Source organism: Siniperca chuatsi, linkage group LG3 (genome assembly GCF_020085105.1).
Source record: "Siniperca chuatsi isolate FFG_IHB_CAS linkage group LG3, ASM2008510v1, whole genome shotgun sequence".
NCBI lineage: Eukaryota > Metazoa > Chordata > Actinopteri > Centrarchiformes > Sinipercidae > Siniperca > Siniperca chuatsi.
The window spans coordinates 10,610,445-10,623,999 of NC_058044.1; the positions used below are offsets into that span (position 1 = coordinate 10,610,445).

At 41.4% G+C, this 13,555-nt stretch overlaps 1 protein-coding gene across 11 annotated transcripts in view; it reads left to right on the forward strand.

Annotated features, from left to right (window-relative positions):
- lrba (LPS responsive beige-like anchor protein) overlaps positions 1-13,555 on the forward strand; it is a 197,502-nt gene that overhangs the window by 54,091 nt on the left and 129,856 nt on the right. For 9 of the 11 annotated variants that reach the window (XM_044190067.1, XM_044190068.1, XM_044190069.1 and 6 more), the window contains exons 22-29: positions 394-1,770; positions 1,902-2,086; positions 2,781-2,934; positions 3,957-4,137; positions 5,817-5,950; positions 6,579-6,686; positions 6,818-6,959; positions 7,384-7,741. In XM_044190067.1, coding sequence (XP_044046002.1) covers positions 394-1,770; positions 1,902-2,086; positions 2,781-2,934; positions 3,957-4,137; positions 5,817-5,950; positions 6,579-6,686; positions 6,818-6,959; positions 7,384-7,741 — 2,639 coding nt within the window. The remainder of the gene's footprint in view (positions 1-393; positions 1,771-1,901; positions 2,087-2,780; positions 2,935-3,956; positions 4,138-5,816; positions 5,951-6,578; positions 6,687-6,817; positions 6,960-7,383; positions 7,742-13,555) is intronic. The other 2 variants (XM_044190070.1, XM_044190073.1) reach the window with 2 other exon arrangements.

A 13,555-nucleotide genomic window follows, 5' to 3' on the forward strand; every position in this document is an offset into this window, starting at 1 on the left:
ACTTTAACCTACTGTACTTACTGTAGTTGCATTTACACAGGTTTTACTGTGAAATGACCTTTCGGGTGCACTCACTTTCAGTTTTATCTCAAATAAAGGAATATAAATATTCTGGAAGTTCTCTTGTTTACAACTTGTTTGATAGTTTGACTACTCGTTTCTTGGCCAGTTGGACTTCATTGTAGCAATGTCACTGTCAGATCTTAGCAATTACTTTGGTAAGTAAAATGGCATCATAATTGATTGAAATGATGGCCAAAACTACAAAAGTAAGACCCAAGTTGTAAAAACACAGAATTATCCTTTGATTAAAAGATAAACCCATCGAGTAGATTGGTGGTGCCAAGACTTGTAGTCTCATACATTTGAAAAGATAATCTTTTGTGTTTGCAGGTAACCTTTGAGCAGCACAAAGAGAATCTGTCCCGTATGTTCAGTCAGTACCAGCGTCAAGAGTCTTCAGCCTCTCTGAGCACAATCCGAACCATCTCTGGTGTCAGCCAAAGCTCAGAGACCATGGAATGTGTTAACGGGCCACCTGCTGAGGAGACGGCCCCTTCCACTGTCATTGAACTCACAGTGGACGAGCTGTCCCAGAAGTCCCCTGACTCAACATCTAGTTCCACCATCACCTCCAGCCCACCGGAGGCTGCTGATGAAAGGGGACACGCGTCCATCACCGTGTCCAACATCCTGGCCAGGGCCGAAGAAGAAGACCAGAAACTGGTTCAGGAGTCTTCCAAGGATGCCTCAGGTGATGAAAAAGAGACAGAAGCCACTGTGACACAAAAAAACAAAGCGGAACAGACTGAGACTACCACTGACAATCTACAAACATCAGTTAGCGACCAGGCTGAAACAGATGACACGAAAGCAGTGGAAGTGGTTAGAGACTCTGCTACGACATCTGCGAGTGACGATGCACAAACACCTGTAACAGATGATGAAAGATCTGAGAGTGAACCTAACAAAGGTGAATCATCAAACTCCATGACAGAAGACTCTTTGAATGAAGCAGATACAGAACTGCCAGTGGTTTCAGAACAAGAGGGTAAGACTGACCAAATGTCCCCTGAGACTGCGGCCTGTCTGGAGAACAGTGTGCTGGGTGGATCCTCCGTCTTCAACAAGGACCTGGTTGATGTGTTGTCTGTTAGTGACCAGATCCACCCTAGTGATGCTGATGATAGCCAAGAGGAGTCCTCTTATGCATCTGCTGTTGTCGGAGAGGAAGTGGAGGAAGGAAAAAAGAAGGAAGATGAACATGATGGTGATAAAGACAAGAAAAATGATCAGGAAGGACATGAGATGATGACGGATGAAGAAAAAGATGAGAAGCAGGAGGTTAGAATACAGGAAAAAACTGAAGACAAACAGGTGTCTGGTTTGAAGACTCCTCCATTAGGAACACCTGAACAACGTGTGACAGAACCACCCAAAGAAGAAGTTAAAGATGAACAGTGTTCCTCCATAACTGAAACTGCCCCTGCAGTTCAGCAGCCCATAGATACCACACTGCCCTCTACAGCCCAGGAGGTTGCAGCAACATCAGACTCCACTTCACCTAACCAGCCTTCAGAGACCACCGGCACCACTGAAGAGGAAACCCTGTCCAGTCCTCGAGACGGCAGCACCGCCGCCTCCAACTCTGGCACCCAGAAGAGTGCAGACTCTGTCAGCAAGACCAAAGAGATAAAAATTGCCAAGCTGGACGTGTCCAATGTGGCCTTAGACACAGAGAGACTTGAACTGAAGGTGACCTCTACAACAGTATGCATCTTTCTTCTTTTTTTGTTTTTTCTACTTTCACTAAATTATATTAATTTGAATTTATAATATTCTGTTTCAGTTCTAAACCCTTATGTTAAAGCTAGTTGTATATTACTGGTATCTCTCTGTAGGAAACAAGCCAAGGCCAGCAGGCAGCAGCAGCCAGAGGGACTTCAGGTCAGCAGAGAGAGAGCAGCACTTCGGCCCCTCGTTCCACCATGTTTCGCATCCCAGAGTTCCGCTGGTCTCACATGCACCAACGCCTCCTCACGGACCTGCTCTTCTCTATCGAGACAGATGTCCAGATGTGGAGGAGGTAGGGTAACAATCCGCTGACCCTGCCTTTACTAATGCTTTAGCTAACAATCATTTTGTTAATTGATTAATGGAATAGAGATTTATTGGCTCTTCATTCCTCTGAGGAGCAGACAGAAGATTACATCTAACAAGCCTTCTCCTAATCAAGTGGTGCATGTGTCTGAAAGAGTCCACAAATTTTACTTCTGATTCTGTGTATACAGGAAGTACTTCACATTATAAACTGTTTTATTTACCATGTTTCAAAATGAGGAATTTCGCTTTGCATATTTACTCATTTAAAGGCAAAAGAAGATATTGGCCAGAAATATTTGCAGTAGCCGCAATCTTTGCATACAGCAGTACTTCAGATTACATTAAACTAAAAATCAAGTCTCTATGGATGATTTGAAATTCATGCCCAATTGAGGACACTTGATGAGGTATAAACCAAATCACAGCAAATGTTTTTGTAAAGATTGGATATGTTGGATATTTTTATCCTTGAATGTTAGTAGTTAACGGCAACTGGGTAGAACTGTGAACAATCGGATATGTTGGCAAGCCACTGTGTTATTTAGAGCCAAATAATATAATTACTCACCAAAAACATGCTCTCACTTTATCAAAATACCACACTCCTATTTCTAAGAGGTTAAATTCTGCTTGTTATATTCTACTTTGTGTTAACAAAGTCATCTTTTTGTCCTCAGTCACTCCACAAAGACAATTTTGGACTTTGTGAACAGCAGTGAGAACGTCGTGTTTGTCCACAACAGTATACACCTCATCTCCCAGGTGGTGGACAACCTCATCATGGCTTGTGGAGGCATTTTACCTCTGCTCTCTGCTGCCACCTCTTCTTCTGTGAGTCTCCTGGTGTGTGTATGTGTGTGTGTGTGTGTGTGTGTGTGTGTGTGTGTGTGTACTTAACGGTGGCTGTATATATAGTGATGACTCCAATCGTAGGAAGTTATCCATCCACATTGACCTTTCCCAATGACATTAGACTGCGGTTAGCTGCTTCCTAACATCGTTAGTTTGTTTTTGTGTTGTCTTACTGCAGCTGTCTTACATGATTCTGTCCATTACTTTACTGGCCTGTCTAAGAAACAGGTTGATGTTCAATTCCATTATAATTCAGTTGCATGTGGTCTGTAACCAAATTTAAAACTGGATGTAACAAATTCTAATTTGAAATGCTCAGGATGTTTTATCAGTATAGTTGTCACATATATTCCATACATATATTACATTTTTACATGCATTTTTTGTGCAAGTTTTAATTTTTAATACAATTTTTGTTTTCCGGCTTAAATCTTTATTGGCATTATTTATTTTATATTTTCAACATTAAGTAACAACAGTAACAAAAAAGAATTACATTCACAGATTCACATTTTTTCCATCATTCATGCAGTCCTTTTGATGTCGTTGTTTTTATTGTAAAATGTCAATGTTTTTCAGAAACTTTTATGGCAAGTAATTGTAAAGTGATTTTGAATGGAATGTCACTTTTTGACAAAAAAACCTTAGTAAGTGGATCTTGTGTTAAGTTTTTTTCTTAAACTACTCGTCAAGAATGAACATAACACAACAATATTTCTTTTGTTCTTTGAGCCATCTGTCAGAGTTTTCTTGAAGTGCACAAGCAAAACTTTAACAGTTTTTGGCATTCTTTACATTAAAATAAAGGCACTGTTTTTCTTTTTATATATTTGTATTATTCATACAAAGCAAAATTCTTCTTATTGTTACTATATAGGTCAACTTGTACTTTAAACTGAATGAAAGGTTCATGGATGTTAAAGGCTGTTTTTTTTTTTTTTTAACCTGTGTGATTACTTATACATTAATTACTGTGTAAATTTTACTCTCTCTACTACCAGCATGAACTGGAGAACATTGAACCATCCCAAGGCTTGTCAGTGGAGGCTTCGATCACCTTCTTACAGCGCCTCATCAACCTCGTGGATGTACTCATCTTTGCCAGCTCCCTCAACTTCACTGAGATAGAAGCTGAGAAAAACATGTCGTCAGGAGGCATCCTCCGGCAGTGCCTTCGCCTTGGTACGCACGCTGGTGTTTTTGTTTTGTTCTTTTCCCCATCACTTGGTCTATATCTTTTATTTGAATAGACTCATTATTCCTAAAACCGCTCATTTGCTTTTAATCTTATGCATTCTTTCCCTTGTCCATCCTATTTTTTATTTCTTGAATCCTGCAATTTTTTTGCCTAACTATCTTTCTACTCATCACTGTCCCGTCTCTGAATTTCCATCTTTTATCTCCTTCTTTTACCAAGCCCTCTGTCCTCCCCTGGTTGTCGATCCACCTCATATCAGCCGGCAGTAGCCTCTTGTATTAGCCTCAATCATGGCTCCCTGTAGCCTTTTTGACCCTCCCTTCTGTGTTCTCTCTTTCTTTTCTACCGCCTTTCTCTCCATCTCCAGCCGCTGCTCTCATTCCCTTGCCTCTTTCATTCTGCTCGTATCAGCACTCTCTTATCTTGTTATTATAACCCCACTGCATGGCAACACTCTAAAATGGCTGCTATCATGATGTAGTGAGTTCTACATAATGGCCTTGGCTGTACTGTACTGCAGCGGAGCCTGAGGCCTTTTTCTGCCTTCTGTTCCAGGCTATTACAGTTTCCTCTGACAGCATCAAAAGCCAAGCCACGCTCTAGCTGAATAAGAGATTGAAATTCTTACATTATTCATTTTATGTGGTGCACCTTTTCAGCAAACACAGATCAACACAGTATGCACACACAAACACTCACTCAGTGTGGAAGTGGTGCAATACTTTCTACATTAATTTAAATTATTTCTACATGCTTGGTTCCCTATATGAAATGGTGCATATCCTGGTATCAGTTTTTACTTTTAGATACTCATTACAGTGAATGTTACAACCAAAAAGGCTTTCAAAATACAAACTTGTTATACAAAGAGCACTTCCCCTCTCAGATATTATCCAACTATCGTTGCTGCTGTTGGGGTTTTGCAGGAGAGCGATGCCACCGTACTACAGGTCCAGTTTTAGAAAGCAGCCGTTATGAAATGAATATTTGATGAGGTATGCGCTCCCCATTGCTGGCACCTAATCTGATTTTGGAAGACTGTAACAAGGTTTCAGCATCTCCACCCCTCCCTCCCCCTCTCTTTTTATAAATGGTCGTATGAAAGAGTAGTCCTAATGGAAAAAGCGAGCCCATTTCCAGACGGAATAATTCCCTCCTTCGTAATCTAAATGGCTCAGAGTTAACATTTGTCAGTTGTCAAGTACAGAGTAGCGGGGGTTGGGAGGGGCTCCAACAGAGGAGCAGCACATTAGATTACAAATGGTAAGTGTGCCAGTTTTGAACCCACCTAAAGTTGCCGGACCACAAGATTTTTTGCTACAAAAGATGTATGTTGCTGCCTACTCAGCATGTGCACACCCTAGCAGTGTCATTTGTTATGGCTGCACACAGTGGCTGTGATTCAAGAGCACACCCTTGCACTATGACCTTGGGAGGAGAGGTGGAGCAGGGAAGAGTGAACGATGCTGCCAGAGTTGGCCAGAGCATTGACCTTGTCGTGGCCCCACTTTTTCTCCTTTTGTTTTTGTCTCTCTCAGCTGCTGCTGTTGTGGGTTTCTTAGTTTTATGAGCTGGATTTCAGCTTAATGCTTTTACATATTTCTCTGAAAATGACTTTATTTATATGATGTCACACAATATCTGTTTCTTCATCCCTTCCCAGTGTGTGCTATGGCTGTGAGAAACTGTCTGGAGTGTCAGCAAGCCCAATTTAAGCATGGCACAGAAAGCTCAGCACGCAGCTACACAGCCGTGCCCGGCACTGTGCTTGGAACAGCCAAGTCTGCAGCCGCGCAGGCAAGTAACCCAAATCATCTCCTCACTTCATTATCTTTCTACATTTTCTACACTTCCTCTGCTGTTTTAAATTTGTTTACAATTGTTTTCCCCAAAATACAAAATAACATTGCAAATCTCAGTCATCAACTCAAGCTCTTGTACTGGTCATCCTTTTTTTCACACTTCAAAATAGCCGCAGCTTTCTTTGCCTTTCTCCCATACTCAGTAGTAAACCAGGAGGAGCTTTGTCCTTTGTCCTGCTCACCAACAACAACCAAGTGTCATTGCATTAGCTCATATCTTATTATATTACCACACTGGTTGCTATTTGTGACACTAGAAGAGGCCTTTTGTCATTGCCCCTTTGATTTGATACAGTGGCTTCCAGTAAAGTCATGTTGTTCTTCCCTGAACCGGGTGTTAAAGCTCATTTATAATGCAGTGGCTCCATAGAAAAGCCATTATGTTAAAGACAAGATCCCAGGAGGGATAGCTTCCCTAAGCTGTGAAACCTTACCCTACTCCATGAAGTGCACATGGATTAATAAACATCCTGATTGGTGTAAAAATACATGTGTTGCTTGCACTTCACTTGGAGACAATATATTTCATGTGGTAATGGTTTGATTTTCATGCATGCATGCAGAGTCCTGTTGATGCAGTGACAGGTGGAATGTCTCCAATCAACGACTTAGACCGGCTTCTTCAGGATATGGACATAAACCGCCTCAGGGCTGTCGTCTTCAGAGATATTGTGAGTTATATAGAGAACACATTCATGTAACGTACACACAGTGTGCATAACACCCATGAAATTATTCAACTATCACTGCTTTCTGAAGAACACACACACACAGATTGTTTAGTGTATGTTGTTTGTTTCAGGAGGACAGTAAGCAGGCTCAGTTTCTGGCTCTTGCTGTTGTCTACTTCATCTCAGTCCTCATGGTGTCTAAGTACCGCGACATCCTGGAGCCCCACAATGACAAGAAACACCCTCAGCGATCGCAGTCTGCCAGGAGCACAGGTATACAGCAGCTCCAAAGAAAAATCATCTGAAATATTTATCTGCATAGGAAGATAATGCTGCAGTCTGTAATACAATAATTCCCAATCTTTTTCTGCTTTTGACCCCTAAATACAAAGCCCTGTTGAGAGTACTTACGACCTCTTGTCATCATCACTACTTGCCCTTTTTAGATTCTTCACTTGAATATTTTTTATAGGCTGTTGAATCTATAGAGTATTGCACTACACAGCATTAAACTATAGAATACGAAAACAAGGTAGAGATTTTAGAAAAGTCTAAAAAATATACAGAATTTTGTGCAGCAGAATTTAGTTTTCTCGTTTTCTTCCCTGTTATTCATCTTTACTTATGAAGTTATTAATCTCTTGTATGGCATGGCTTTATTGCTCATATTTCTTCATTATTATTTGTGTCTTCTTAGATAGTGGTGCCATTTCTGGTGGACTTGAAGTGGAGAATGGAGTCTCTCTCCGGCGGTATGATTCTGGCATTGGTGATGACCACACCTCAACCGCTGCGAGCGAAGCAGACCTGTCATCCTCTGGAGTGACTCACGGTCCAGACGCCATCTCAGAGGCCCTGTCTACACTGTCTTCTGAGGTCAGACCTTCTCTGCCCACTGATTCAAAGGGCAAGAATGTGAAGGACATTCTGCGCAGCCTAGTGAGCACTCCAGCTGATGATATCATGGTGGACCCAAGTCTGCTGCCACCAGCATTTCTAGGAAGTGTGGGCGATGTGGCCAGAGAATCATCGCTACAGTTCCGGTCCTTCGATAGGTGAGGGCTCAGGTTCAAATATGGTTTGATATACACATATGCTACCGTACTATTTATAGAAAATCATATTTTTCTGCTCTGAAAAAATCTGGAATAAAGTTCTTACGGTTTTGTCATGGGTGCAGACCTGACTGTTTCATCAGTTTCTCAAGACCTCATATGGTGTATATACGCTTTTGATTCTCAAGCTTCACAGTTGACAGTTTCATACCATTTATCCCAACGTAACTGCAGAGGACTTTTGAAAGTCAGACCTTGAAGACATCTCTGGTTGGTATCCTCAGAGGAGGCTTTGGTGGATCTTGAAAAAAATTCCTTAACAGAAACCCTTTTGAACCAGGGAATCTTAGTCTCAGACTCTTTCCCCCTTACTCCCATTGTTTTTTCTTTTAGCTGTCGATGTAGGTCCTCATCTCAAGCAAACCGCCTTACAAAAAACATGTCTTAAGGAAAACAGGAGTCATGTCTGGGATAAAGAGACAGAGAGATGAATCTGGCAGGAAGCTGTTTCTTTTCACCGCGTCACTGATATTTAACAACTTTCTTTTTCATCTCTCCTGCTGCTCATCTCTCCCTGTCTAACATTTGAAGTGGTATCCCCCTTTTTCTGGCATAAAAGCTGTATAATTTGCATTACCCCTGGAGGTGCAGGGGTAAACAGTCAGGAGTAAGGCTTCAAAAGCAGAGCCGGGTACTGAAGCCGCAGACGGGCCCAGGTGAGAGAGAATGGTCACCGATGTCTGGTTTGCATTTGGAGCGTTGATTCTGAGACAGACGTTCACAAACGGCGGGGGTGGGGGGGATGGTGGTAGCGACTGAGAGAGAGAGAGAGAGAGAGAGAGAGAGAGAGAGAGAAGGAGAGATGGGAGAAGGGGGAGAGAGAAGTCTCCATGGGGGTGATGTCAAGTCAAGGTTCTCATGTATTGAAGAAAACATTTCTCCGTTTCTCTCTCTCTGTCTCTCACAAACGCACTTAGTCAGTCCGCCTACCCCCAACTGTGGGAATTCCACGGCATCTCTGTGATCGCGTGTCTTTATCTGAGGAATGCTTTGTCAGGTCTCAGGGCGCTCCTCATATCAGGGGGATTAGACTGGCTCCTGTCCGCTGAGCACACTCAGTAGGAAGAGAGGACGTCAGGAGAGCTGGAGAACATAGACTAACAGCTTGCTCGCTGCCTATGAGACCCTCTTCATGCAAGGTATACAGCCCAGGCACAGACAGCAAACTTTATCCTAGCTCCTTTTTAAGAGGAAATAAAAGCCGCTCTGATGGTGTTCACGCATTAACACATTCCAGGGCTGTAGCTAATAATCATTTTATCAGTTAAAGCAAAAGGCTGGCAATATTCTATATTTTTGTTATTTTTAACAAATCCCATGAAAAAACACCAAAACCAACAGTGCATTAGTCAATTTTTTCATCAATTTCTGACTTCCCAACCCTGTCTGTGGTTCTCAGCCCCAAGCTCATTGGTTCCTCCTGAGGACATACATCTTCAAAAAGGGCTCACAAATACATACTATCATATATAAAAAAAACTAAAAAGGCAAAAAAAATTCCCATAACTGCTGGGTGCTGTAGTTTTTAGCAAACGTCGCTCAAACAGGAATAAATAGTGCATTTTTAGGGAATATTGTCAGCTATGGATTAATACAGATTTGGTGCACTATTTACAGCAGCACGACAGTGTATGTGGGATTAACTGAAAATAAACTACACTGCCCATGTTCATGAACATGTCACCCAGCGAAAAGGTGTGGTTCATTGATGCGTTTTAATAGTTTTTGGTTAATAATAGAGGTCTATGGCACAGAGGAATAAGCTATATCAGGCTTTGGACACACAGAAAATACTTAGGTTAATAGGTTAATTCTTTGTTGGTTTTCTTTTTATGGGATTTGTTGACAATAAAATATAGAATATCACCACCCTTATCCTTTAATCTTATTTTCGCAGAGCCCATGATGACTTCTTCATATTGCTACTTTTGTTTGACCAACAGTCTAAAACCCAAAGTTAATAGCAAATCTTCACATTTGAGAAGCCTGAATCAGCATTTTCGCTTGATCAATGAGTGATAAATTGACTTGATTGTTTCACCACTTAACACGTTAGACATCAAATTATTTTGATGTCTCTTGGGCAAAACTACCCCACTATCCATATCATTCACTAGCTTTACGCCTATATTTATTTTATCATCTCCTCAGTTTACTGCTCTTTATCAGCCAGCTGTCTCTAGTCCTTACCCAAACCAGTTCTACCTACCATGCATGTACACATGTTCTGTGTTTATTATCTTGTTGTAATGACTATCACTGCTCAGCATCTCCCACTAACCAGTAAGTCTCCCAGTGACACCAGTACAAGCCAGAGCTGACATTCTACACTGACATCTCCTGCCAAAACATGGCAACTTTCCACTTACCCAGAAGGCTGGATGTATGAAAGAAGCTGGGATCTCCCAGATAAAAACTGTGGGTTGGTCAGGGGGTGAAGTATCCCTACTGATTTATTTACTAGTGGAGACCTGCTGGATTTCTCCCATCCATTTCTCAGCCATGCCCCTGTTATGACAGCCAGTCTGCAAATATTTGCTGACACTAACCAGAACTAAACAGTGTCATTGTACAAGCCTGTGATTTAGACTTCATGGTTCAGCAGAATATGTGTGTGTGTTAGACATTGGGATATACATGGTGCAGTTGTTTGCATTCCTGGCGGCAGACTCCACATGCATGTGAAAGTTGATGTACAGATGAGTTTTGTTGATGGTGAAGTGATGTTAATGTACTGCTTAGGAAGAGGGTAAGCATGTCGGACACAACTGAAAGAGTGAAGGCCATTTTCCTCCCTTTTCAATTTCTACATCACACAAAAGTGAGGTTCTATGAATGACGTATTCAGTACTGTGAATGCAAATGGGGATTCACACAAGTTCACCTTATGTGGTTCACCTTATGTGATACACCTGAAACAAGCTTACTAGTGATCCTTCATCATATTTACAAACTAATCAGCTCTTTTGTAATCTGCTGCTGTTGGCTCTAAAAAATCAGGCGTTTGTATGTGTTATTTAGATTAAGTAAGTTACAAGCCGAAAACTGTTGTGGCTGATATTGTATTACATATCAATTTGTGAGAAGAACGGGGGAAAAAATGCTATTAGCTACAGTATATACTACCACTCAAAAGTTTGGAGTCACCTGTTGATGTTTTTCTTCTTTCCATCAATTATGGCTATTTTAACATAGATAAAAACAGTATAATTATACACCAAATGTGTTATTTACATTTGAAAGATTTTTAGAATAATTAAATGATTATGAACTTCCGTTTAGTCAATGTCTGCACAGTGTTGTGTGACAGGGGAGAATACTGTTGTAACTATTTCCCCCCCTCAAATACTCTTCGATTCTTTGTTTTCCAGTCCAGAAAAGCGTAAGTGACCCTAGATCATTTTTGAACCACGACTGTGCTTGCAATTGGGCTCTAAATATTTTGGGAACCCGTTTTTCTTTGGGCCCTCTGCGGTCTACTCAGTGGTTAGATTGAATAGGTTTAATCTGTGATTTGTCAGTCCATAGTATGTTCAGCGGCTATTCCGTGATCCAATTCCAATAGTGTTAACCCTAGACGAACCTACTATTTCTATTTTGAGGTTTTAAGAATAGCTTTGCTAAAGCAACACCCCTGTTAATTCCAGCTTGTTAGAGGCATTATTGTGCACTTGACACTGAAACAGGAACCTGTTCCTATTTAAATCTGCACAGATTTTAATGCTAAGCTTCCAGTTTCTTTTCCTGATGACTGCTGATTTCTTATATTGTCATTTAACTGTTGCTCAGAGGTATCTTTGTCTCTTTCTGCCCTTTCAGTTGTCAGTCTGGTTGAACCATTGTACAGTGTTTTGTTCTCATGTACAAAACATGACTTTTTTTGGAAAACCTTTGTACAAAATAACATCTATTTGTAATAAGGACTTTCTACAACCTAAAAGCATGAAAGACCATTCATAAATATAGAGTATTCCTCTCAGCCATCCGACTGCACCGAATCAAACCAAATCAGTATTAAAGAATTAAACCACATACAGAAAAAATATTTAAAAACTTCAATGAAGAAAAATTAGGCTTAAAGCACATTTGAAAGACACCCTATAAAACATTCATTGTTCATTTCAACATCCAATCACAGCTCGAGAAAATGTCAGATGCCATGGACTTTATTATGGTTGATTTAAAAGTAGTGTGTACATGCAAATGTGTCTATGTGTATTGTCAATGAAAAACATTTTGAACATTCACATGTACAGGGTTGCATGAAACGAGGGTGAAAGGGGAGATCAAAGCTCTGCTGGAGTGTACACTCCCCTCCCTTGGCTCTGAGGTTAACACTCTAGAGAAGAGTATTTTACACACACACACACACACACACACACACTCCACTGACACTTCCTTACTCATTCTCGCACTTGTTTTACCTGAAATAGCAGAGATTACTGGAATCACAGTGTTTACTGCACTAATCCATTGTAGGTTAAAGCCTTTAAATAATTCAGCCTGAGCCCAGCACACTCACACACACACACACACACACACACACACACACACACACACACACACACACACACACACACACACACACACACACACTCTACCCTGGGCTCCTGTTTGTGGGTTGAGTGGGGCCGCTGACGGCTGATTAATCGACTGGGGCGGCCCACTCATGATAAGTGTGGCTAATGACCTGCTGAATAATTCACTACGCCTTTGCTGGGGAACAGATGGAAGGCCAAACACATACATGGACATGTTCACTGGCAGACTCGTACACACTTGTGCACTCATGCATTTATTTGTACACTCATATGCATATATTCAAATTTTTGTGGACACACTAACACACACTCTCAGCCTCCGCACACCAGGGGTCCTCTGTCTCCCTTTCTCTCTCCCCTGCTGTTGACACCTGGGGTGCTTCACGTCAACACCGCCCTTGTTCCCTGATACCACCATCCAGCACACTCACTATCAGAACAGAAAAAAAGTTACCAGAAACTTATCTTCACCCTTCTTGGCTATCAATACTGATTTCATTCTGTTCTATCACTACTTCAGTTTATATGTATCACTCTGGACCTTCTCAGTATGTGTTTGTACTTTAAACACAACTGTCAAGCCACTGGGATCCGTATGCAGCTCTATTATTCTCAAATCATAAATCACTCGAAGCAAAGGTCAACTGTCAGGGTTTAACATTCACAGTAACTTTTTAATAGATCTGATCAGCTGCCTTAAATCAACTGAGAACAGCCTTTGATACCGCAGCCAGGTAACTGTCTGCACCACAGGGAGCCAGACCCAACTATCCGTGTGTGTGTGTGTGTGTGTGTGTGTGAAGAGATGCATACACACTGACTCTAGGAACGTGCAGGAATGTATGTTAGCTCTCTTGTCTGTATGCTCCTGTTCTTTTCTTTTCATATTCAGATTTTGTGCATTTCATGTATGCATATCTTGGTAAGCCTGCATTGGTTTGTGTTTCTGAGAGGCAGCAGTAGCCAGTGATTAGACCCTGCTTCCCCTGTGTCAACACTGATAAGCAGGGCCAGGTTCTCTTTGATATGGCCAGTGGTCTGTCAGAGTCCTGGTCTAAACTGACAGCTTATCTGCATGCTGCTCTCCTCCCATCTGCTGTTCGCCGGATGGGAATTGAACTCCACTCAATCGTACCACATCACTACGAGAAACACTTCCTGTAAAATTACAGGAGGGACATTTAATGTAGCAGCATTATCATTGCATAGATAA